Source organism: Zootoca vivipara, chromosome 3, assembly GCF_965207765.1.
Source record: "Zootoca vivipara chromosome 3, rZooViv2.hap1.1, whole genome shotgun sequence".
NCBI lineage: Eukaryota > Metazoa > Chordata > Lepidosauria > Squamata > Lacertidae > Zootoca > Zootoca vivipara.
Window position 1 is genome coordinate 43,445,680 of NC_142586.1, and position 24,187 is coordinate 43,469,866.

The 24,187-nt window shown below is 40.9% G+C and overlaps 1 protein-coding gene across 1 annotated transcript in view; it reads right to left on the bottom strand.

Moving 5' to 3' along the window:
- Positions 1-3,916: 3,916 nt before the first annotated feature.
- MMS22L (MMS22 like, DNA repair protein) overlaps positions 3,917-24,187 on the bottom strand; it is an 85,031-nt gene continuing 64,760 nt past the window's right edge. Inside the window, exons 17-25 of the mRNA XM_060272605.2 lie at positions 21,221-21,363; positions 19,946-20,088; positions 19,629-19,788; positions 15,627-15,796; positions 11,983-12,197; positions 10,876-11,042; positions 9,654-9,750; positions 7,913-8,080; positions 3,917-6,245 (exon numbers count right to left, since the gene is read on the bottom strand). Of these exons, the coding sequence (XP_060128588.1) occupies positions 6,164-6,245; positions 7,913-8,080; positions 9,654-9,750; positions 10,876-11,042; positions 11,983-12,197; positions 15,627-15,796; positions 19,629-19,788; positions 19,946-20,088; positions 21,221-21,363 (1,345 nt within the window). The 3' untranslated portion in view covers positions 3,917-6,163. The remainder of the gene's footprint in view (positions 6,246-7,912; positions 8,081-9,653; positions 9,751-10,875; positions 11,043-11,982; positions 12,198-15,626; positions 15,797-19,628; positions 19,789-19,945; positions 20,089-21,220; positions 21,364-24,187) is intronic.

The window sequence follows — 24,187 nt, forward strand, 5'->3', positions numbered from 1 at the left end:
GGTATGCATTATCCATTGTTCTGGCATCAAATGTGCCTTGCAAAACAGACATTAAGACATTAAAAAATGCTCTCTTGGTATTAGAAAAACGCTTAAGTGTGAATGCATTTGGAGGACTGCCAATTAGATTTCAATTTGGAAAGGGAGCATTTCAGCAGGTCTGTTTATGACACTGCATAGCGACTAGTGCTTGCAATGTCAGATAAAGCAAATTTCAACAACCAAGTTTGTTTGTTTTTTACCAAGCCTACCTATAACTTTAATTCCAGTAAATTAATTAACTTGGGAAACCTGCTGCGAGTCCCACTGGATGAACTGCCCAACTGGATGAACATAGTTGAAGACTTTGCATCATCCAAGTCTCACATAAACTGAATTGCACGTTATGTCATATCACCTATGCATTGCTTACATGATTGTGAACCACAACATAATAGCAAGCCATGTGACCAAGACATTTCCCACTGTTGTTCGTATTAATAAAATGCACCCACAGCAGTAGCCACCTCACTAAGTCTATAGATAAAGGAAAGCTGGGGAACCTCGGGACTTTGGGCCAAAATGTGGCCTGTGGAGCAGGTGTGAGGGGTCCTGATCTGATCAGAAACCTTCCCAGCAGGCCCACCCATACTACAAGATCCTCTTCTACCATCAAAGAAATAACTTTGTTCTCACACTAAAGGGGGAAATAAAATGTCCATTCTGGCTAGAGAATTCCCATTTTTAGTATGTGACAAACACTCTAAAGCAGAAGGAAAGAAAAATTACAACATTTATGGACTGAGTAGGAAGAAGCAGATAAATTATTTGAACTAAGAAAGATATCCGTTTGAGCTAGGTTGAACATCTGAACTCAGCTAAAATGGCTGACAAAGAAGGGTCCGCAATAGTAACAGTTTCTCAAAGAAAACTTATTGAAATAAGCCAATGTGCACTTCTGGACAGCCAGAAGCAGACCTATTCACTACCACAGTGTTTCCCAACCTTGTGCCTCCAGATGTTTTGGGACTACAACTCCCATCATCCCTAGCTAGCAAGACCAGTGGTCAGGAATGATGGAAATTGTAGTCCGAAAACAGCTGGAGGCACAAGGTTGGGAAACACTGCACTACCATAAAAGAGGTGGTGGTGGGGAGAGGAGCAAAGGTTACTAACTTGCCAGTATTTCATAAGACACCGAAGGAGTAGGTACTGTTAGATATTCATTCCCCATGTTTGCATTCATGGGATTGATGTCTATCACATGACTGTATATGTGTTTACATTCCACAGAGTGGGAAGTGACGAAGACAGGATGTTTGTGTTACTGTGTGTTCCTGAAGTGGGACTATTGTCCTTTGTTCATTTTCTCTTTGCTGTCGGATGCTAGAGAGAGAGGGAGCCATGTTGCAGTGCTCTCTGTGTGTTTATATGTAAATAAACGTAGATCAGCCAAATGCTGAGGTCTGTTACGCAATTGCGCAAACTGTGGATCCGTAAGTGTGCTGATGTCAGTTGGCATCAGTCGCTGTGATGTTCGGGCTGGAGAAAGCTTTTGAAGCTCCCAAACAATCGACCAGGAGGGAGATAACATGCCAGTCGGGCATGTGTCTCTGCCAGGGTCCTACTTGCGATTAAGAGATCCTGACAAGTGCTTCAACAAACATTTGCAAACTGCCCACTGATCACCAGGGTGTTGTCTATGGCAGTGTTTCTCAACCAGTGTGCCTCCAGATGTTTTGGGACTACAACTTCCATCATCCCTAGCTAGCAAGACCAGTGGTCAGGAATGATGGCAGTTGTAGTCCCAAAACATCTGGAGGCACACTGGTTGAGAAACACTGGTCTATGGCATTAGAAGAGTAAGATTCCATCAGCAAATTCATACAAACGTCGTAAAATGCTTAGTATATTGATCTGATGAACAGATTGAGTGTCTGAAGGTTTTTTTATATATATATAAAAGGCAAATTTGATTCTTAACCATTTTCATGCCTGTCTCAGTTACTATTTGGAATACTTCTGTCTCCAGACATGAAATGAAATCAAGAAATTGAGCACAATAAGCATTACCTATTTTCTTGACAAACTGGTCCATTTAGATGTATCCATTTAGTGTATCTATGATAACTTGCCAGGAAAACTATACCAAATACTATTTAGATTTTTTTTATAAAAAAAAACAACCCCCCATTCTTTCTTCTATCATAAAAGGTATCTTTTACACCCCCTGGATCTTAGAAGCTTTTGTAACAAGGAAGAGGCTTCATCACTTAATTTGAAATGAAACTCTCTTGTAATTTAAAACACATCTTCATCTTCCCAACAATAAAAAATGGAAAATTTTACAAAGTGGATGTACATATAATTGTGAATGCTGGCAATTAGTATGAAATTTTACAACAATGACCCCCCTCTTTTTACAGTATAACGGGCAACCATTTGATGCTTAAGAAACTAAGCAATTGGGTGGGGGGGGGAAGTGGTATGTGTGCTAGCCTTTTTTTCTTTCCCTATACTAAAGTGAAAATGTATCGGAGGCACCCAGATTCTTTCAAATTTACAAGAGGAGCCTGGATTAAAAGAGCATTGAAACATATAGCACTGTAGAAAATCATACAAAACTGAAAGATAAGACTTACCATCCAGATGTACAGTGCAACACAGGTATGGAGAATAGAAGCATCTCGGAGGAGGAAAAAAAGATGGAAAAACTTCATCACAAAAATGGTCCCAAAATACTCTAGAGCAGACCCTTAAACTATATACTAGTCTGTTTCTTACCTTGTTCATCAGCATGCTGATTACTGATGATGGAAACTGGTCAGGTAAGGTTCTCCACCAAGTGCACTCTCCCCTTGCAGAAAAATAAAATGGGGCCAAGTCCAATAGGCTTCCCACTTAAAAGTCCCAAGCCCTCTCCAAAGTTCTGAAAATTGCATGAAACATGTATATACAGGAGTGGACTGGAATGCAAGAAGAGGAAGTATGCATTCTGGCTGAGCGCAATACATTTCACTTACTTATAGAAGTGTCCATTTTGGTGCCTATGAGTTCATCTGCAAACTGAAGAAACAGCTGTGGTATGCAGAACACAACTGTTTCCTATTGGCTACAACAGAATGCTTCTTTCAAGCCTAATTCAGTTGGGAAAGAAGCCCTGTGGATGCTAGGAAAGGCCTCAATGGACACATGTACGCCCCTCCCCCACTGATGACACATACCACAGATACCAGCACTGTTGGTTAGAGCATGGTGCCGATAACGCCAAGGTTGTAGGTTCGATCCCCGTAAGGGACAGCTGAATATTCCTGCTTTGTGAGGGGGTTGAAGAACTATGATCCTCAGGGTCCCTTCCAAGTCTACAATTCTATGATTCTATTCCTTCTCGCTAATCTACTGCCTTGGAAAAGATGACATAGTTGGGGAGGAAACGAGACGGATGGAAAAGGAGCCTTCATTTGATTCTGTCACCCACTAAAGAGTTTGGTGGGATTCTACTTGGATCTGCTACAATTGTTTTGCAGGCCCCAACTGTTATCTACTAATAACTATAAATTGACTAGTTGAGATTTGCAGGTACCAAGATCCTTACTAGGGTCAAACAGATTTGGTTCAGGAGTTAATTAGCAGTATACTTTCTGAAGATATTTTTTTTAAATAGTAACAGCTGGTGATCTAATAGGACACCCCCCCCCCTGCTCCAAAGCATACATGCAGGGGCTTCCTTCATTCTTCTATGAAGAATTCCCCACTGCAATGTGGAACATTCCCCTTTATACAGATGAGAATAATAAAGTAATACATGCACAGTGGACCTTCTGGAACGCAGTCTACTGATGGGCTCCTTTTATCAGTTTGATGTGATCACAGCAACAGCTGTCACACCTTTTCAAAGCCAGACATAGTTTAAAACAGAAACAGGTTAAGAAGCAAGTCACAATAAAATGATTTTTAGTTTGCAATCAAATAAGTTAGAATACTGTACGGTGGTTACACTGACATCAATCTTTCTAGACATGCAATTATAAATCAGGGTAACATAATTCTGTCCCATACTTGCTTTGAAGCGGGTTCCATAGTCAGAATTTGTGGTCCTGAATTTTATAAATGAATTTACCATAAAAACAAAACAACTTTATAACAAAGCAATGTTAAAATGAGTATAAACAACTTTTGGCATCCACACACAAATATATACAACACAGAAACGGATCAATGCAGCTCAGTTTCCATCATTTTTTGTGGGCTGTAGAATCCCTTTTTCAGTTTCCTACTTTCTGGAAGTTCTCTAGTTAACCAGCTAGCAGAACACCTTACAAACCTCATTTGCAATTAATCCTATCTATTGCATATAGCCACAGATAAATGATCATTGGTCAGTGGTCATTTGATAGTATTTTGAAAGGTAGTTTGTTAATAAATCTTTAAACTGACTGCTTAACTGGAAACATTAAGAAGTAATTTTTTATGCACTGAGAGCAATGTTACTTGTACATAAACCTTTAAAAAAAAGAAATCCCAGTTAAGTATTAATTACTGTATTCTGGAAATAATAAAAACCACTCTGTTCAGTTAAACAGTTTGTTCTATTATTTCAGAAGACAGAGGCTTTATTTTGAAGAAATCTATGCTTAAAGACGTTATCTGAGACTCAGATTTTGAAGGCATCTCACTTGAAGAGGCTTAATTTTTCCCCCTCAAGAAATGGAGGCCTTTTGAGATGAATAAAACTCCCAGGTGTAGGAGCTTACAAGACGCTACAATGCAGGTTCAAAAAGTCACTTTCATAATGAAAAGAACCTCCATGCTCTGCAATATTAAGTAGCCTAAGAGAGGCTTTTAGTTACTGTATTATCTGAAGTAATGATAGTTGATTTAGGAAAGAGATAATCTGCTACCTTTACATAAGAATACGGTAACAATACAGAAAGGCTCTGAACAAGATTATGGAGAAGTTTCCATGGTAGTAATTGATAGACACACACACACACACAAAAAAAAACAGTCTTTCATCATTAACTCTGAAAAGTTAGTTTTGACTTTGCCGCCAAGTCCATACAAGTCACTACTGCAATTCAAATGACTTGTAAGTTGCTAAGATTGTGTAATTTAATGGCAGCGTGAATTCTATACATCAAATAAATTTGGAAATTACAGGGAGAATTATGATAGAGCTCAGAACTGTAGGGATAAAATACCATAAACATTCTGAAATATCTAACAAATCCAATTTACTACGTACAAAATGTAATCATATGTGATGCAAAAAAAAAGTAAGCAGAGATTTGAATTAAGATGTTTTTGCACCTGCATTCCTTGCTCCCTGTCTTAGAATCTGGTTGAAACGTTTTTTTTCCTTGCTAGGGATTCTTATACTGATAATAGAAAATTGGGGTGGTGGGGAGAAAAGGAATTGATGACATTTGTATAGTGACCTGGGTAGAAATCCTTATAACTGCAACAGCCCTTGTTATTCAAGTATGGGAGTGCGGCTCGCTCCACCGTACGAGGAGCAAAACCGTACAAGGACAACAGAGAGGAGGGTTAAGAGGTCGAATTCTGCAGTGCACATCTACACATTTTTAATACAGGGACAATGTGAGGACAGCTGTCACCATTCCACGCAACACGGACACCCGCTCTTCTGTTAACATAAGGGGGCTGAAGCATCCTGACCTAACCCTGGCCTTGCTTAGATTGAACCCCCTCGCAGCGGCCAAGCTCATATGAAGTGTTTGTGAGCAAAACATCACTCAAGGTGTCAGAATGAAAGGCCTGACAGCCACAGCGTATTGATTCATTAGAGCAGAAAAAACTTTACTGTTGGAGATTACCTTTGCTGCTGCCCTTTGACTATTTTTGCTTTAAAGGGGGGGGGAACTTCAACAGTACCTGAAGTCATCAACTTTCCTTTAGTTGTTGTCATTACCTTCTGATAGTCCTTGCTACTACGATTCAATGGTTTTGCAGTCCGCCGTATGAAAAGAGGAAAAGATCGGCGCTACTTCCTCACCCCACCCACGTTGCGTGCAGTGTTAAAACGTTACAAGGCTGCCGAGGGACAACGTACACACATTTTAAAGCTAAGACAGCGTCCACCTGTAGACAGGGAATTGGCAGTCTCCATGACGGACCAGCATTCCTTGCAATGACTGCGCTGAAAATAACGATCGGCGTGCTGCTAATGCGTTTCATTCCCCAGCTTCAGTATCTCCATTTGTCCAGCCTCTCCGAGCAGAGATAAGAGTCTTTTATAGGCTTCTCTGTTAAGGAGTAAAAAAACAAACAAAAACAAAAGCATATAACACTTTAATTAAAACCAGCGTCATGGAGTTTGAGAAATCAGTCGTGTCACTCGTAGGTTACTTAAGGGGAATTTGAGGGAATCATCCTCAGAACTGTTCTGAAGCTTTGGGAAATGAAAAATCACGCCGAGTACCTGTATAAGCATGTGCAGAATGTCTAATGAAAACCATGGCCATGCCAAAGAGCCAGCAAAGGTTGTTTTTCTAAAACGATAGACCAGGAGCAGAGATGTGGGATAGCTCAGTCAGTAGAGCATAAGACCCTTAATCTCAGGGTCATGGGTTCGAGCCCCACGTTGGGCAAAACTATTCATGCACTGCAGGGGGTTGGACTAGATGACCCCTGGGTTCCCTTCCAACTCTATGATTCTAACCTTTTCAGCCGGAGGGCCTCATTCCATTCTGGGTGGAGCAACAAACGGGAACATTCTACACAAACTCACACACCCCTCACTGTTCTCCTTCCAAGGAAGCAAGAAGCATTGCCAGAGCTCAAGGGCACATTTCAGCTGTGACGAAAACACCCAAGGAGGATGTGAAGCAAGGCCAGATAAAGAGGCTGGGAGGGCTGCATTTGCTCTCTAGGCGTGAGGTTTCTCAGCCCTGCTAGACACCATAGTTAAGACTCAATCTAACTTCGATTTAATATGGTGCACCGAATCATCTGCATCACTTGTATCTGGTTAAATGGAGACCAGGTGGATATTGTGATACAGATGCTAGTCTGCTTCAAGAGCTGGGTTTCCTGGCCAGATAACCCTGTATTCAAAAATTATATAAATTAGATAAATCAGCAATTATTTAAGCAGAGGCCATGACTTGTGTGCCTATGTTATGTCAGTAACAATTCCTTTGACCTTAAGAAGTGGACTCACATAAGGCATAATGAGTAGAAGTCCTTAACTGATCTGTGAACCGCCCTGAGACCTCTGGATAAAGGGTGGTATATAAATTCAATAAATAATATTATAATAATATAAATAGTTGCAGGACTAAACTGGCTTCTGTTTCAACTTCCATAGGCTACAGAAAGCATCAGCATAGTTTCAAAACCCCTGAAATGCAAGAAATGCAGTAGCTGTGGGGAGAGACAAGCTTTGTATAAATCAGCTTCCTTCTGATAAAAGATATTTGCCAAATAATATGACTTTATTTCCTTCCAATTCTGAGAGCCTGCTTTTCAAGCACATACCAGACCTTTAGTGTCATACTAGCCTATTACTTATAAATGGAGTGGGCGGAGACCCACTATATGATGTTTGCATGGAAAGCATCAGATAATTAAATAAGTATTTATTTGGGCAATTTATATACCGCTTATATTTAAACAAAACTCTAACAGAAAATAAGACAGGGTTCACACAGCCAAAAAAGCAGAGTCCTTTGCAAAGCAGTCAGGCTCCGATAGTAGCTTACTGGCACATTTCAATGCAAAGCATTTAACAAAACACAAAAAGGTGTTTCATTTCATAAATCTCATCCATATTTGCTAAGTATCTAGGAAGATGTTAACTCTGAATTCTTTCTTCCTGAAAGAAACCTACACTGTAAGTTTAAATAGGCATTTTGTGGAGAGAGTGAACTTCTGTTCATCACCCCAAAGCAACAGTAATCCCCAAACATACCTTTGCACAGTGTTTCTGCCAAGACCTTGTTTGTACTCTGAATTCCTCAGGGCCTCTGTCATAGCCGGAATCAGGCTGATAACTAGAGACTGGTCCAAGACTGCCACTGCTTCCAAGATGCTGTAAACTTGATTATCATACACAGTAGTGTAATCTTGGATAAACTGCCTGAAGGAAGAAACAAGGGCATTTAGTGCAAGGTACAAAAAAAAAAGATTCTCAGAAAACAAACTCTACTGAATAAATGTGTACTTTTATTTGAAAAGGAGTCCAGGGAGCTCATAGGATCAGATCTAGAAGCAGCAAGAAAGGGAGTATGGTAATAAAATATATACACATTTCTAATATAAAAAATGTAAAAGCTAACCACAAATCCAGCAGGTATACAACACTTATTTTTTTAAATACAGTATGTGCTGGAGAAAGTACTCAATTCAAAACATTATGGCAAACCATAGTTTGCACAAATAACAATTTAAAACTGTGATGAAAAGCCCTTTATCAATTTCCAATACCACAAGTGATCTAAAATTCCACCCTGCGCCCTGGGTGTCATAAGGGTAAGTTGACAAAATCATGTAGAGTCAATGTTAATCTTAGGAAATTTGAATTTCAGAGGGATACTGAGCTTTCCTTTCTGTCTAGCTCTTGTTGAAGAGGTGTGCCAAATTTAAATGAAATTCTCCGGCCAAAATATGCACCCTTTCCTTCTTTTAATAGTTCATCATTTTGATTCGAGCTTTTAATCTGAAAAGAAACCTATCTTGGTGACCCCCCTTGTCCCCACTTCTAAGTGGACTCTAGCACCAAAAGAAATGTAACTACTCACTTGACTGCAAGTCTTGCTAGCATGAGCTAATTCTGAATTCATATTTTGAGGTCAAAGATCCCCCCAAACTTTCTTACACAAATGCTTTCATGTTTTGAATGTTTTAAAATACCTGCTTTTAAGTGGATTTCCAAAAAAAATTATTGAGAATGTCAATGTTTTGTTTTGTATTTTTGTAAACCACTTAGAGGTTTCCTAACAATCAAGTGATAAATGAATGAATGAATGAATGAATGAATGAATGAATGAATGTAGGGAGCCCCAGACAAACCCTCACATTCATGATTCGTTCAAGCCTCTAGGTTGCGCTGGCTTAACGGTGGTGAATGCAAAGGAACCCCAGGCACAGATTTATGTCAGGCTCCTAACTGCAGACCTTTTGCCCTCTTAAGGCATAAAAGGAGATGGAGGCAGGCACATCAAAGCCACAGAGCAGGGGTAGCCAATACACTCCTGCTGTCCCTCACTCAATTCTAACCACATGGGAAAATTCAGCATCTAACAGGGCTAAAATAGTACTTGCTGATGATGGTGTGATAATTTCACAAGAGTAAAGCCACCCACACTCCATGGAGGTTGAAGGCAGTTCCCTGCCAGGGATGATATGCAATTCTGTCCGAGGATTATCCTAACATGTGCCCCTGTGTTTTTAAGCCTGCACTGCCTTCTTTGTACGATGGCATTAAAAATCCACCGAGGGTGGGGGAAGGGAATGTACATGGCTTTGTTCTAAATAGTTTCCCCCTTTCTTGTTTTGGCCGATCCACATGACAACCCGCTTTGCCAAGAATGGGAGTACTATAAACAATCAACTTCAAATTATGTTAGGGATAATTAGTTGCTTAAAAGAACATGTTTTCTGTCAAATGCCTTGCAATCGTTTCAGTGCCAATTGGCCAGTTTTCTACTTACCTAAACACAGAAGTCAGCTGGGTGGCAAGCTCTCCTCCTGACCCCGCTTGGCAGCCTTCTACAACGCACTGTAGAATCTCTGTAGACAGTTTTTTAACTGAGGAAACAAATCACATGGAGCTTTCTAATAGACAATAGAGGGAAACAGCTCTGGGAGACAATATAGGATTGCTTCTCTCTGTGCGATACACATACACAGACACACAGACACACACACCATTTTGAGTGGTACAAGCTTAAACTGATGCAAAAGGCTCATTCTGTTACTACAAGAATAAATTACAACTGGCAGTAGCAGATTTTCCTACAAACCTAACACACTTTAAAGGTAAAGGGACCCCTGACCATTAGGTCCAGTCGTGACCAACTCTGGGGTTGCGGCGCTCATCTCGCGTTATTGGCCGAGGGAGCCTCCGTACAGCTTCTAGGTCATGTGGCCAGCATGACTAAGCCGCTTCTGGTGAACTAGAGCAGCATACGGAAACGCCATTTACCTTCCCGCTGTAGCGGTACCTATTTATCTACTTGCACTTTGACGTGCTTTCGAACTGCTAGGTTGGCAGGAGCTGGGACCGAGCAACAGGAGCTCACCCCATCATGGGGATTCGAACCGCTGACCTTCTGATCGGCAAGCCCTAGGCTCTGTGGTTTAACCCACAGTGCCACCCATGTCCATTTACCTAGGAGTAACTGTTTGCTGAACTCGGTGGGCCTTACTTCTGGCCTTTGTAAGGCATGTGTTCATGGCATACCAGCACCCGGCTTGTTTTAAGCTGGCAACCCAAGAAGGCACCCTAGTCTACTCAAGTGCCTGATAGGTTTGTGTGGATGTCAGCATGCCTGTAGATAGTGAGCTGCTCAAGGCATAGACCTGTTTCTTTGCTTATGCTCTACAGGAGGGGTAGGCAGATTTCAGACTTGTGGGAGCTATCTTGTTGTGTGCTAGAAACCCCAAATGGAAAGAAATGCAGTTCAAATATAGAATTCTAAGCCAAGAACAAGACTGAACGAAACCCAGTCCTTCAACACACAAAAATGCACTCCTGGTTATTCCCCCCACCCCGGCCTTAATTTCTGCAGTGCAGTTTAATAGAAGGGGAGTCTGAAGTCCTTGACCATCTTCCTCAAAATATCCAGAGAGCTAGTAGATCCCTATGTACGTTCTGCCCATCCCTGTTCTAAAGTAATTAAAAAAAAAAACCCAGTAAGTTCACAAGCTCACCTTGTGGTTCGTTAACCAGCACAAGGCATTTCAACACAGAAGGGAGGAGCAGCTGAACATCACACATTTCAATGCTCTTGGTCCTCCGGAATGCTTCAATAATGAAAGCAAGAACTGAAGCCAGGCGAGGAGGAGGGGCATGACCTTTGAACGACAGGTAACTTTCACTGGAAGGAAATCAGAAAGGCGCCAAAAGTGAATTAGCACTGCCTATCTCATGTTCTTTTGGATAAATAACAATATGGCAATTTATTCACATTTGCATATTATTCAAACAAATCCATATGCCCTATTTCAGCTTCCACTCAAATACTTTTATATCTACGCGTTTTTTTGATGAGGTCACCTCACCCTGCAGATACTATCCTATCAGGAGGTTGATTCTGCACAAAGCTGGAATCAGGCCTTCAGTGTGGCACTTCCCGCTGCATATCAGACAGGCACCTTCTAAACTCTTTCAACAAGCCTTCTAAAAATCTTCATCCCAGCTGGTACCTATCTTGGGGTTGATTTTATGTAAGTGCTGTTGCGATAAACTGTTGTTAATATTTATAAGTGTTTTTTAAATTCTCTGTGCATATATGGGCATGTATACACACACAAACATTTATATCCCACCAAGGAATATATAACAAAGGAACTCAAGGTGGCATATGTGGAACTCTTTACTTTTATCGTCACAACAGCCGTATCAGGTAAGCTGGCTGAGAGGCAGGTGAAGCCCAAGGTGAGCTTCATGACTGAATTTGAAGCCTAGTTTCCCAGGTCCTAGGCCAGCACTCTAACTACTACAACACACTGCCGCTTGATAGATACAACTGTTTATATATAAGTAACAGTTTTATCTAAGTTGTATCTGTAAATCGCTCCTGGGTGCCTCATGAGAAGTGACGCATAAACAAACAATCATTTCTGTGCAGTTTTTCTTTTAATAAATAATAATAACAACATGAGTACTTTTCTAGTGTTTAACAAAATTGGCATGTCCCTGAGTGGTTTCCTAACTTCCACAACTTTTTCTATAATAATGCAAGCTTCCCCCCCCCCCCGAAACTCTTTACCTGGAGAGAATGGTAATGTCAAATACATCATTTTCCTGGGCATTACCTGATGACTTGCATAGTGGTCTTACGGAGATGCGAGACTCCTGGGATGGTGCTGCTGCTGCATATGGCCAGCAAAACAGGGTGTTGCTGTCCAGCTCGAGGAGCGGAAGGTGAGGAAGAGAGGAAGCGCCCAAAATACTGCTGAACTGCATTTCCTAGCAACTGATTCAAATAGGCCCCTTGAGTCTGAGACTGGCAGCATATAAATGACAAGCCCTACGAAATTAGATGGGGGGGGGACACAACACGAGGAATTCACCATTATCCATCTTGTACCTAAAACAATTCCCATTGCCAAAAAGTCTGAATGACCGAGCAAAACTGAATGTTGCTGGCTACATAATGGGGGAGCCTGGCTTATATTTCCTGAAAACACTACAGGGACTGTCATCAATTTCTAATGCACATAAAGAGGTTTTGGAGTTTTAAAAAAGACAGAATAGGAATTTTTGGGTTTCATGAAAACTTCATGAAACTAAAGGTAGAAACACTGGAGAAGTTCCTTCAAATGATCCTAAAAATGTGGTATCAAATGCAGAGCAGCATAATGAAGCCCAGGGTGGGGAAGTCCACAACGTAAGGTTTGAAGTAACCTGTGGGATTTGATGTTTGTAATGTTTGAAAGGTAATGCACACCTGCAACTACAAGAAAGACACAAGAATCAGAAACACCCACCAAAAAAGCAACCCACACAAAAACAAAATACTTCAAGTGAGATGAAAGGCATGCTGGGGGGGGGGAGAGAAGGGGGACATTCCATGGGGCAAAAATTCTCTTGGGCATCATTGTGGCTCTAGAAGTGTCATTTAAAAAAATATCCTTATACTGTATTGCTTACGGATATTATTTTTATAATATTTATCTTTCACTTTTAATATTTACTTTTCAATATACTCAAAAACGATTTGATTTCAGGAACTGTAGCTTAGACTTAAAAAAACCCGGAGTGGCATTTTGCATGTAGAATGGAGCTTTACTGTATCTCACCCATATGGCGCATCTGTTTCATACCTGCGTTATCATTTTTCTTATTTTACATGAATCTTTGGTGGGATTTTATCCCAGCTAAGAGTTAAGGTGGGTTTCTGTCCATGAATTTTTGTATGCTCTGTGTATTCTCCCTCACTCCCCCCCCCCCCGCCCTCAATCTGTATAAGCAGATTTCTTTGAGAGTGCTTCCAGAGATTGACAGGAGCGGAGGTAAATCACGAGTCTCCTGTCATAAGGGTTATTATCGGAGAATTCACGAAGACTCTTACTTGGAATTCACACTAGCAAAATGGTCAAGCATCAGTAACAATAGAAAAAATATATCACGGCAGGTTCAGGGGAATAGAAGAATGGGTGAAATGTTTTCTTTAATTCAATGGAGAATCAGTAATCCGTGCCAATATTGTTTGTATGTTTGCACTGTTCCACCAAATATGAAAACACAAAACTGAGTTTTGTTAGAGAATGCAGTTAGCACGATGGAGTTGGTGTACCATAAACATTCCATCAGCATTAGCAGCCATTGTTCATTCTACTTGGAATGCGGAGACTGCCAGTAATAGGTTTGAAAAACTTTAGACCAGAGGATAATTTTTAATTTTTTTGTCAATCACCTGTCTGATGAGTTAATAATCTGTGTCTGCTTAGGGTAAGAAAATTGGCCCGGGAATTTTATCTTGGAATTAATACAAGTGTAGATATGCATTGAAGGAATAACTAACCAGGATTTGTTCAATAGTAGCTACAACAGACAGGCTTGACAGTGAGTAACAATAGTATCCAGGCAATCATACTACTGATGTGCCACAAATGTACCAAAATTGATACATGTGGACAAGGCCGGCTACTTAACGTCTATGGGCTTACTTGCAAGACCATATTTTAGCACAAGATTGTAGCCCCAGCATGGGTAATGCTCATTTCCATTACGGCACAATCAAATTATAAACCCAAGAGATGAAGGCAGGGGAATCTAGAATCCCTTGTCCTTTGAGTTACCTCTCATATTCTTTTCCCGGGGAGCCATCAAAAAGACTCCTATAAGCCACAATTTGGGAATCACAAGGCCTTTAAAGAACCCCAAGACTTCTGTGAAAACTTCTAAGGTTTTAAGACATTGTCTCTTAAATCAAAACTGGTTTATCCCATGAACAGAACTTGTTATGATTTTTTCTGTGTTCAGAATGCTACTTGGGTTGAAGTGCCTACATGCCACCTTCACAGATTGGCATCTACTTTTGATATCATAGGGAAGTACTCTGGGCTATTGGAGCCATAGCAATACATATATCCAGGGTGGAATCTACATACTGATATTTTAATGTACTGTATTTTAATGTATTTTTAATCTTTTGTTGGAAGCTGCCCAGAGTGGGTGGGGTATAACAAATAAATGGGTGGGTTATAAATAATAAATTATTATTATTATTAGTTCTAGAATTGCTTTTTTTCAAAGTGTTTTTAAAAATACACTGAATTTTCTATAAGGCTCACCATCGCCATCTAGTGTCAACTTGCATATTGCACTTAAAACACACTTAACACATTTTATTTGCATGTGTATAGCCAGCTCCTCTCCGCAATGAAAACTTTATATATCAGCACCAATATCAGGAATATATATATATATATATATATATATATATATATATATATATATATATGTTGCTTTTTCTTTATTAATTATATTCTTAGCTTATTTACAAGATAGCACTCATATGTTTTTCTTTAAAAAACTATAAACAAAAGTTCAAAGATTATACAGTATACTATTTAGTTGATGAAAACTTTTAGATCGAGGATTTTAATAATGGTTTCTTTTTCCTTGTTTAAATTCTGTACTTATGTAACTGTATTAATCGTTTAATTTTGTTATAAAGGTTATACAGTTTTTTAAAAAAACTTACTACAACTGTTTCTCTCATTGTGTGAAGAAATCATTTTATCTCAATTATTTCCTTAAGCAAAGTTCCAAAACCATTTAAATAGCTTTCAGCCCAACTATATCAGTGAAAGCTTATCTAGGTAGTAAGTTTCTTCAGGACTGTTGTCTTAGCTTGTAAAACGTTTTAGGGAAGGATATATATCTCTACTAGATGTTTGAACAACCACCAATATCCATGAAGCTGTGTCCCATTAACAGGACTTTTAAGATCAACTGTTCAACCATATGTAAAAAGTAAAGGACCCCTGGACAGCTAAGTCCAGTCAAAGGTGGCTATGGGGATGTGGCGCTCATCTCGCTTCAGGCCGAGGAAGCCGGCATTTGTCCACAGACAGCTTTCTGGGTCATGTGGCCAGCATGACTAAACTACTTCTGGCGCAACAGAACACCGGGATGGAAACCAGAGCGCACAGAAACGCAGTTTACCTTCCCGCCTGTTTATCTACTTATATTGGTATGCTTTCAAACTGCTAGGTTGGCAGAAGCTGGGACAGAGCAGCAGGAACTCACCCCGTTACGGATTCAAACTGCTGACCTTCTGATCAACAAGGCCAAGAGACTCAGTGGTTTAGACCACAGCGCCACCCACACGGTGTATGTAAAAACAACAAGCCTTTGTTGCCAGCCATTAATTTTCCATATCTATCTATCTATCTATCTATCTATCTATCTATCTATCTATCTATCTATCTATCACAGACATACACACCTGAAGAAACAGAGGAAGATTCTCCCGAATGGCAGACAACATCGCTGCAGGCAGCTCTTTGTCTTGCTGGAGCACAGCATGTGGCAAGAGCAAGCAATCTATTATGCGGAACAAGAGCTGTTGTGCTTTGGAAGTAGCCAGTATGGGTGCCCAAGACTTCACAAGGCATCCTATTGAATAAAAACCCAAAAGACAAAATTGGTAAAAAGAAGAGGGAAGGCATAAACAGGCTTTCTGCTAGGTTGCATTTCCCTTGGTTGTAACTATAGCAACCAAGTGTCACATTTTCATATAACCCACTTTAGTCAACCTGGGAATAGTGAATGTCCATTCATAGCAAAATGAGTCATAAACTTTGGGCTAATAATGGGTGTGATTTTTTTAAAATAAACAAACAAACAGTGATTGGATCTCACAACTTAAAAGTGGCACCGTGTTTCCCCTTTCGTGCCTCCATTCATCAAAAGACATACCATATCAATAAAAATTAAGTTGCATACCGTGCCAGTACTTTCCCCATGACTGCTGCCTTGATTCAAATCAGAGTTCAGCTGCTTTGAAAATCTTTATTGTTGTCTTTCAAGCTACTAGGCCAGGCATCCCCAAACTTCGGCCCTTCAGATGTTTTGAACTACAATTCCCATCATCCCTGACTACTGGTCCTCTTAGCTAGGGATCATAGGAGTTGTAGGCCAAAACATCTGGAGGGTCGCAGTTTGGGGATGCCTGTACAAGCCTTAGTTGCAGTATTATTCTAAATCTGTTTCTTTTAAGTTTCAAAGGTCTGTCTACATATTATGTGGATTACTAGTGCTATGTCATTGCTACACCCTCTTCCACCTGCAACTATGTGTACACATGCTGGAAAACAGGGCTCTGACACGCGCATAACAAACAAGGAAAAGACTGAGACATTTGCTGTACTGCAATTGTTAATATGCAAGCAACACAGCACTTAGAACCACAGAATTCTACAGCCAACCCTTTGTGGTTAATATACATGAGAAAGAATGCTCACTTCTGGCACTTTCCTCCTGCATACAAAGTACCTGTACTTATGTATATATGCTATATCAGGGATGGGGAAGCTATGACCTTCCAAAGATTGCTATAATACAACTCCCATCACCCCTGACCACCCCTGGTAATGTCAGGTGTGGTTGATGGGCTCTGGAGCCCAACAACACCTGGAGGGCCACTGCTAAACCACCTTATATAAAACATTTGTCTATACTAGCATGGATTTGTTGTTTGGCTCCAATTCCTGTCAGCCCCAGTACAGGAGACTCTCAACTTACGCAGGGGTTTTGTTCTGGGGATAGTGAATAAAGCCAAAGTCATGTATAGTCAAAACACATTGGGGTCAATGGTGGGTGGGATTGACAAGGTTTTCCCCCAGACGCCTGCTCTCTTTCGATTTTTTTTTTAAGCATTCGGTCTCTAGAGCATAAAGCTGAATGCAAACAAGTTATATGCCCCTAAATTGCGAGTTGCATGTATCTTTAAGTGGATCACACACACACACACACACACCCGGCCCAATTTTATTTCTGTTACATTCATTATTCTAAATGAAAATCCTTCAAAGTTCGCTACAATCTTGCGCAGGGTAGCCACAAACAAATCCCACTGAAATCAATCTGACTTAAGTTAGTTGCCATGAAGTTCCATTTCATGGTTTTCAACTGGACTTTGTTACAGCTTCACCTTTGCTGGATTGTTACCAAAGGGTCTAACTGGGAGTATCATACAGAAATAAATTAGAATGCCCGCTTAGTTTTGCATATATTGTTTTCAAGCTATGCACTGTAATCAATGAAATAGGAAATGCTTTTTTAAAAGAAAGAAAAACACAGGGAGGATGTATGTAACTGAAACCAATACAGATAATGGAAGAGAATGAAAACAAGCTTTTACAGACGTTATTAATATAAAAAGTCAACCTGTCATCCCTGAAAATAAAGGCAACTACACTAATTTTGTGGAGTGGAACATAACACAGAAAAAGAGCAGACACTTAACAGCAGCTCCAGTGGTGCTAATCTATTTTTTAATAACTATTCCATGGGAACATCTGAAATAAAACTGCTCTCTTTGACCCAGACTACTATGTCCAATGGTCCTTAACACTGTAATTTACGCTAAGATGTTTCAAAGCTGAAAGACACAATTGTCTGGCAGCATATGCATAATATCTGAAAGAAAATTCTTCTTGTTTTGGTTATTAATTTTCCTTGGGCTGAATCAATCAAGGCTAAAATAAAATAAAAAACAGCAATTTATACGACTTACATTGAAGATTCAGGAACAAATGTAATTATCATTACTGTTGTTATTAATTATATTTACATAGCAACACTGGAGATCAATATTATATATAAGAGCAGGCTCAATCTCTCTTTAGGTATCAAACGTTCTGTCCACCCACTTTTCCTTGATTCAAAACATTCACTCCTCCAGAATCATGTAAGAGCCAAAAACACTGAGCCTCTAAATATTTTGCTCTTGCCTTTCCTCTGAAGCACCCTCACACAAGTGCACAGCTATATGGGATTTAGTCTATGTGTTTGGGTTCTCCTCTATAATCAGCTCTCAATTTATGTGGGGTTATGTTCTGGGGATAGCACATAAAGCCAAAGTCATGTATAGTCAAAACACACTCTCTCTCTGCACCTTCAAATGCTCTCCCAAGGTGAGTGCAATGGCAGGTGGATTGCTTGTGCCCCCCCCCCCAGAAGTCAGTCCTCCTTTTTATATATTTTTCCAGCCAAGCACTTAAAGTTGAATTCGCGCAAATTGCAAGGTAGCTGTACCATCTTTAATCTCAACTAGAATAGGAGAGAAGCAGTTGCCTGTGAGAGGCTCAGGTGACCTTAATGAGGGCCCTGCTCACGTGCAGAGCTTTCCCCAGCCTTCCTGATGAACAAGTCACGTATGCAAGTCTCACTGGGCTAGTTGCAGACTTGCCCTTCCACAAACATAAGGGCTCCTTTTCATCCACAGAAGGAACCTGGTTTCAGTGGAGGCTTCTGATGGGCTGAGCAGGGAAAGGAGAGCGACATTTTCCATTTTTAACAGTTCTTATATTCCACTCATAACCTTGTAAATGTGTTGTTACGTTTCTCAACCACTGTCTGCCCTAGAAAGTGCACAGGAATGGTGTCCACGTGTTAGGGTTTTCATTGTGCATGTGTTAACATGGAATGTATACACATGGAAGCATGACAGTGGACATGTCTGAATGAATGTGAGAAAGAGGGAGAGGAGGGGAAGACCACCACCTTTGCCATATTTTCCAGTCATTCTGGGGCAAAGCATTAGGGTAAGGAGAAATGGCTTCTAGCAGAAATTTTTTAACCCTCACACACACACTCTCTCTCTCTTAATTAACTATTATATTTTCTCACTAGGGAATCTGCCACCAGGATCAGTTTCTTGATTAGACAGCACCACTTGAAGCAGTGGTTCTCAAAGGATGTGGCAGGAGAGGATGGCAAGTGTGGCAGCCAGAGTCAAGGACAATCAAAGAAACATTTTAACATTTCAGTGTAGTATAGTTATCAACCGACCCAGCCCAAATATGGATATTTTGGGAATCTTATGTAGCTGCATTGTTTTATACTTTCTGGGTGCCCAGATCATATGATAAAGTAATTGTGGACTATGTTGTAAATCAAGCACTGCTAGGAGTTGTTTCTTCTTGTCCAACCTATTTCTTATTAATAAAAAAAAAAGATGTGTAGCGTCAGCTAATTTTTATTCTGAAAGTGTGACCCGGAGAAAAATGTTTGAGAACCACTGACCTAGAGAAAGAAAGACAGTGTTTCAAATGTCAGTAGAAACAGTCCACATGATACTTAATGCCCTGGAATGCCTTATAAGGCAGAACTGTTTTTCTTCTCAATTTTGGTTTCCATACCAAACAATTGGGAGGTGTTTTTTTAAAATAAAAAATCACCCCTTTGCATAATTTTATATAGTAAAGGAATATGTGATATTTACCTATAATTCTGTAGGTGAGATGCAATCCTTCCGCAGGTCCTTTCTTTGTCAAGTAGGGTTTTACATATTTTAATACATCACCAAGGTATTCCAGTGCCTTTGCCACCATGGCTGATTTTTCAGCTAGTGTCTGAAGTCCACTGTAATTTTTACCAACAGCCTGAGACAATGAAAACAGGTGTGCAAATAGAATTAGTATAAGATGATAGGTCTTGGTTAATATTCCACTGAAATAAAACAAATGTTTCTTCAAATGTGGGCCCAAACATTGCATTTTCAGAATCCTCCAAAACTGGTATTTATAGGAAATACTGTACCTTAACAAACTGAAAAACAGCTTCATTAGGGTCTTGTTTGGAGAGTGAATCATCAACATGAGCCTTTGCAAAGATATCTCTAACTTCTGGAAGTTTTAATATCAATCTTGTGAGCTCGGTCAGTTGTTCCATATAAGCCTTATCTATTGGTTATCATGAGAACATGAAAAATAATTGGCACGGATCGACAGCAAGTTCATGCAGCTTTGGATTCAACTCTAAATTTCCCCTCCCACCCTTGAGCCTGGGGTGCTAATCAGCATTCGCGACTATGATTACAAAATTGGACAATCAATTTTCAGTACTCAACAGCAAACAAAACAAGAAAGGCAAAGTAGTCTCACTCTCCTGCAGGGGTAGCCAATGTTGTGCCCTCTAGATGTTATTGGACTACAACTGTCACCATCTCTGACCACTGATCATACTGGCTGGGGCTGATGGGAGCTGAAGTCCAGCAACATCTGGAAGGCACTGCATTGACAACCACTATGTCTGGTGGGTTACAATAAACGACAATTTGCATAATACAGTGGTGCCTCGCTAAACGAATGTAATTCGTTCCACGGGTCAATTCGTGTAATGAATTTTTCGTCTAGCGAGCTGCGGTTTCCCATAGGAATGCATTGAAACTTAATCAATTCATTCCTATGGGCTCCGGGGGACTGGCGGCGGCGGAGCTTGCTCTCTTGGCTCGGGGAAGGCAGGCAGGCAACCGGCAGAGACCAGCGGAACACAAAGGGGAACCAGCTGCAGTGCGGAAAGAAGGCAAAGGAAGATCAGCTGAGAGGCGCTGACAGCTGTCAGCGCCTCTCAGCTGATCTTCCTTTGCCTTCTTCCCTGCTACAGCTGATTCCCCTTTCGCTAGACAAATGCCTTTTGCAAATAGGTTTTGTGATTGGATGTTTTTATGGCCACGCTTCTCAAGACGAAGCGGCGGCCATAGAAAACCTTGTCGTCTTGCGAGGCAACCTCTGATCGCAAAACCTATTCGTATAGCGAAAAATTCGTCTAACAGGGCATTTGTCTAGCAAGGCACCACTGTATTCCCAATTGTTGACTTTAGGCCATGCTTTCTACTTATGTAACTTGAGCACTAATTGTTTTTCCAGAACAATTATTCAAATATGTGAAGGGTTGTCACATGGAGATCGAGCAAGCTTGTTTTCTGCTGCTCCAAGGGGTAGGACCCGAACTTACAATAAATGAGATTCTGACTAAACATTGGGAATAACACAGATATTCTTTAATACTTGTATATTAAAGAAGCATACTTACCAGCTGTTCGCTCAACATCTGTCCTGATCAAAGTATCAGGAGGCTGATCGATAAACATTTGCAAAACGCATCGAAACCAAGACTGTACCAACAAGGGTTGGTAGGACATATGACCCATTCTAGTAAGAGCTTCAGACAATTCACTGCAGGAAAGAAGAATCAGTAAGGAAAAAATAAGTAGACAAATAGATAGGAAAGTAACCCTTTGTCCTCTTTTTTTTGTACCTTTCCCCCTGTGTTTTCATATGTAACCCTCTGCCATTGCTTGTCGCCAGGGGATACTTTGTGCACTGTGAAACAAAATATCATGCCTGCAGTAGTACGAGAAATAAAGCTGCAACAAATTCTAGAATCATAGCATTCTAGAGTTGGAAGGGACCCCAGGGGTCATCTAGTCCAATCCCTTGAAATGCAGGAATCTCAACCAAAGTATCCATGACAGATGACCATCCAACCTCTGCTTGTTGTTGTTGTTGTTTAGTCGTTTAGTCGTGTCCGACTCTTCGTGACCCCATGGACCATAGCATGCCAGGCACTCCTGTCTTCCACTGCCTCCCGCAGTTTGGTCAAACTCATGTTCGTAGCTTCGAGAACACTGTCCAACCATCTCGTCCTCTGTCGTCCCCTTCTCCTAGTGCCCTCCATCTTTCCCAACATCAAGGTCTTTTCCAAGGATTCCTCTCTTCTCATGAGGTGGCCAAAGAATTGGAGCCTCAGCTTCACGATCTGTCCTTCCAGGGAGCACTCAGGGCTGATTTCCTTAAGAATGGATAGGTTTGATCTTCTTGCAGTCCATGGGACTCTCAAGAGTCTCCTCCAGCACCATAATTCAAAAGCATCAATTCTTCGGCGATCAGCCTTCTTTATGGTCCAGCTCTCACTTCCATACATCACTACTGGGAAAACCATAGCTTTAACTATACGGACCTTTGTCGGCAAGGTGATGTCTCTGCTTTTTAAGATGCTGTCTAGGTTTGTCATTGCTTTTCTCCCAAGAAGCAGGCGTCTTTTAATTTCGTGACTGCTGTCACCATCTGCAGTGATCAAGGAGCCCAAGAAAGTAAAATCTCTCACTGCCTCCATTTCTTCCCCTTCTATTTGCCAGGAGGTGATGGGACCAGTGGCCATGATCTTGGTTTTTTTGATGTTGAGCTTCAGACCATATTTTGCGCTCTCCTCTTTCACCCTCATTAAAAGGTTCTTTAATTCCTCCTCGCTTTCTGCCATCAAGGTTGTGTCATCTGCATATCTGAGGTTGTTGATATTTCTTCCGGCAATCTTAATTCCGGCTTGGGATTCATCTAGTCCAGCCTTTCGCATGATGAATTCTGCATATAAGTTAAATAAGCAGGGAGACAATATACAACCTTGTCGTACTCCTTTCCCAATTTTGAACCAATCAGTTGTTCCATATCCAGTTCTAACTGTAGCTTCTTGTCCCACATAGAGATTTCTCAGGAGACAGATGAGGTGATCAGGCACTCCCATTTCTTTAAGAACTTGCCGTAGTTTGCTGTGGTCGACACAGTCAAAGGCTTTTGCATAGTCAATGAAGCAGAAGTAGATGTTTTTCTGGAACTCTCTAGCTTTCTCCATAATCCAGCGCATGTTTGCTATCTGTTCTCTGGTTCCTCTGCCCTTTCGGTCCATGGACAAAGACAAAACTCCATGGACAAAGACAACCTCTGCTTAAAAACCTCCAAAGAAGAAATGTCTACCACATTCCAAGGAGGTCTGCTCCACTGTTGAACAGCTGTTACTGTCAGAAAATTCTTCCCGATGTTTAGTCAGAATGTCCTTTCTTGTAACTGGAAGCCATTGCTTCGGGTCCTAGCCTCCAGAGCTAAGAAAAAACAAGCTTGCTCCATCTTTAGATATTTGAAGATGGCTATCATATCTCCTCTCAGTCTCCTCTTTTCCAGGCCAAACATATCTACTTCCCTCAACGGCTCCTCATAAGGCTTCGTTTCCAGATCCTTTATCATCTTGGTTGCCCTCCTCTGCACACGTTCCAGTTTGTCAATATCCTTCTTAAATTGTGGAGCCTAGAACTGGACAAAGCACGCCAGGTGTGGTCTGACCAAGGCAGAATAGAGCGGGACTATTACTTCCCATCATTGGGACCCTAGACCTCCATTGATGCAGCCTAGAATTGTATTAGCATTTCTTCCTGCTGCACCACACTGTTGACTCGTGTTAAGCTTGTGGTCTACCAAGACCCCTAGATTCTGTTCACATGTACTACCAGTACATCTGCAAGTTCCTTTACTACTCTTTGGACCTGGAGATTTGATTCATTTAAGTAGCTAGTTGTTCCCTTACCACCTCTTTCCCTATTATTGTATTTTAATATTCTGTTGGTTCGGCAGTGTTTTCCTTTTGAGTGAAGACAGAGGCAAAGTATGTGTTCAGCATTTCCATCTTCTCCCTTTCCTCCAATAGCATTCCTCTGTCTTTTCCACATGGAGGACTTACTACTTGCTTGATCTTCCTCTTGCTTTGAACAAACCTTTATTATTATTTTTAACCTCTGTTGCAAGGGTCCAGAGCTTTGCCCAACCGGACTTTCTCCCTGAAACAGTTGGGAAATTGTGTACACTCTTCCTTCATGACTGGAAGTGTCTGGCTACATAAGGGTGGGTCCCTTCTCTGTTATCCACCTGGTCCCTCTCTGGGATCCAACTCTGTGCTTATAGCCTCCTCTCTAGTCAACTCTAAGACTTCCTGGGGACCAGATGAAGCCCATCTCAACTGAGCTTCGCCCATTCCACTGCTGTGCCTACTTATAGTCTTCTTGTTGACTCTGCTGCCAAAAATTGTGGCGTCTCTTTTGGGGAGGCGGAAGGCAGTTGCTTGGGCTGGGCTGTATCAGTCCCCTGAAATGAGGGCTAGATATTCCTACTTTAGAGACATAATTGTGTTGAAAAACAAATGTGAACAATATTTCTGATATAACTGAAAGATCTG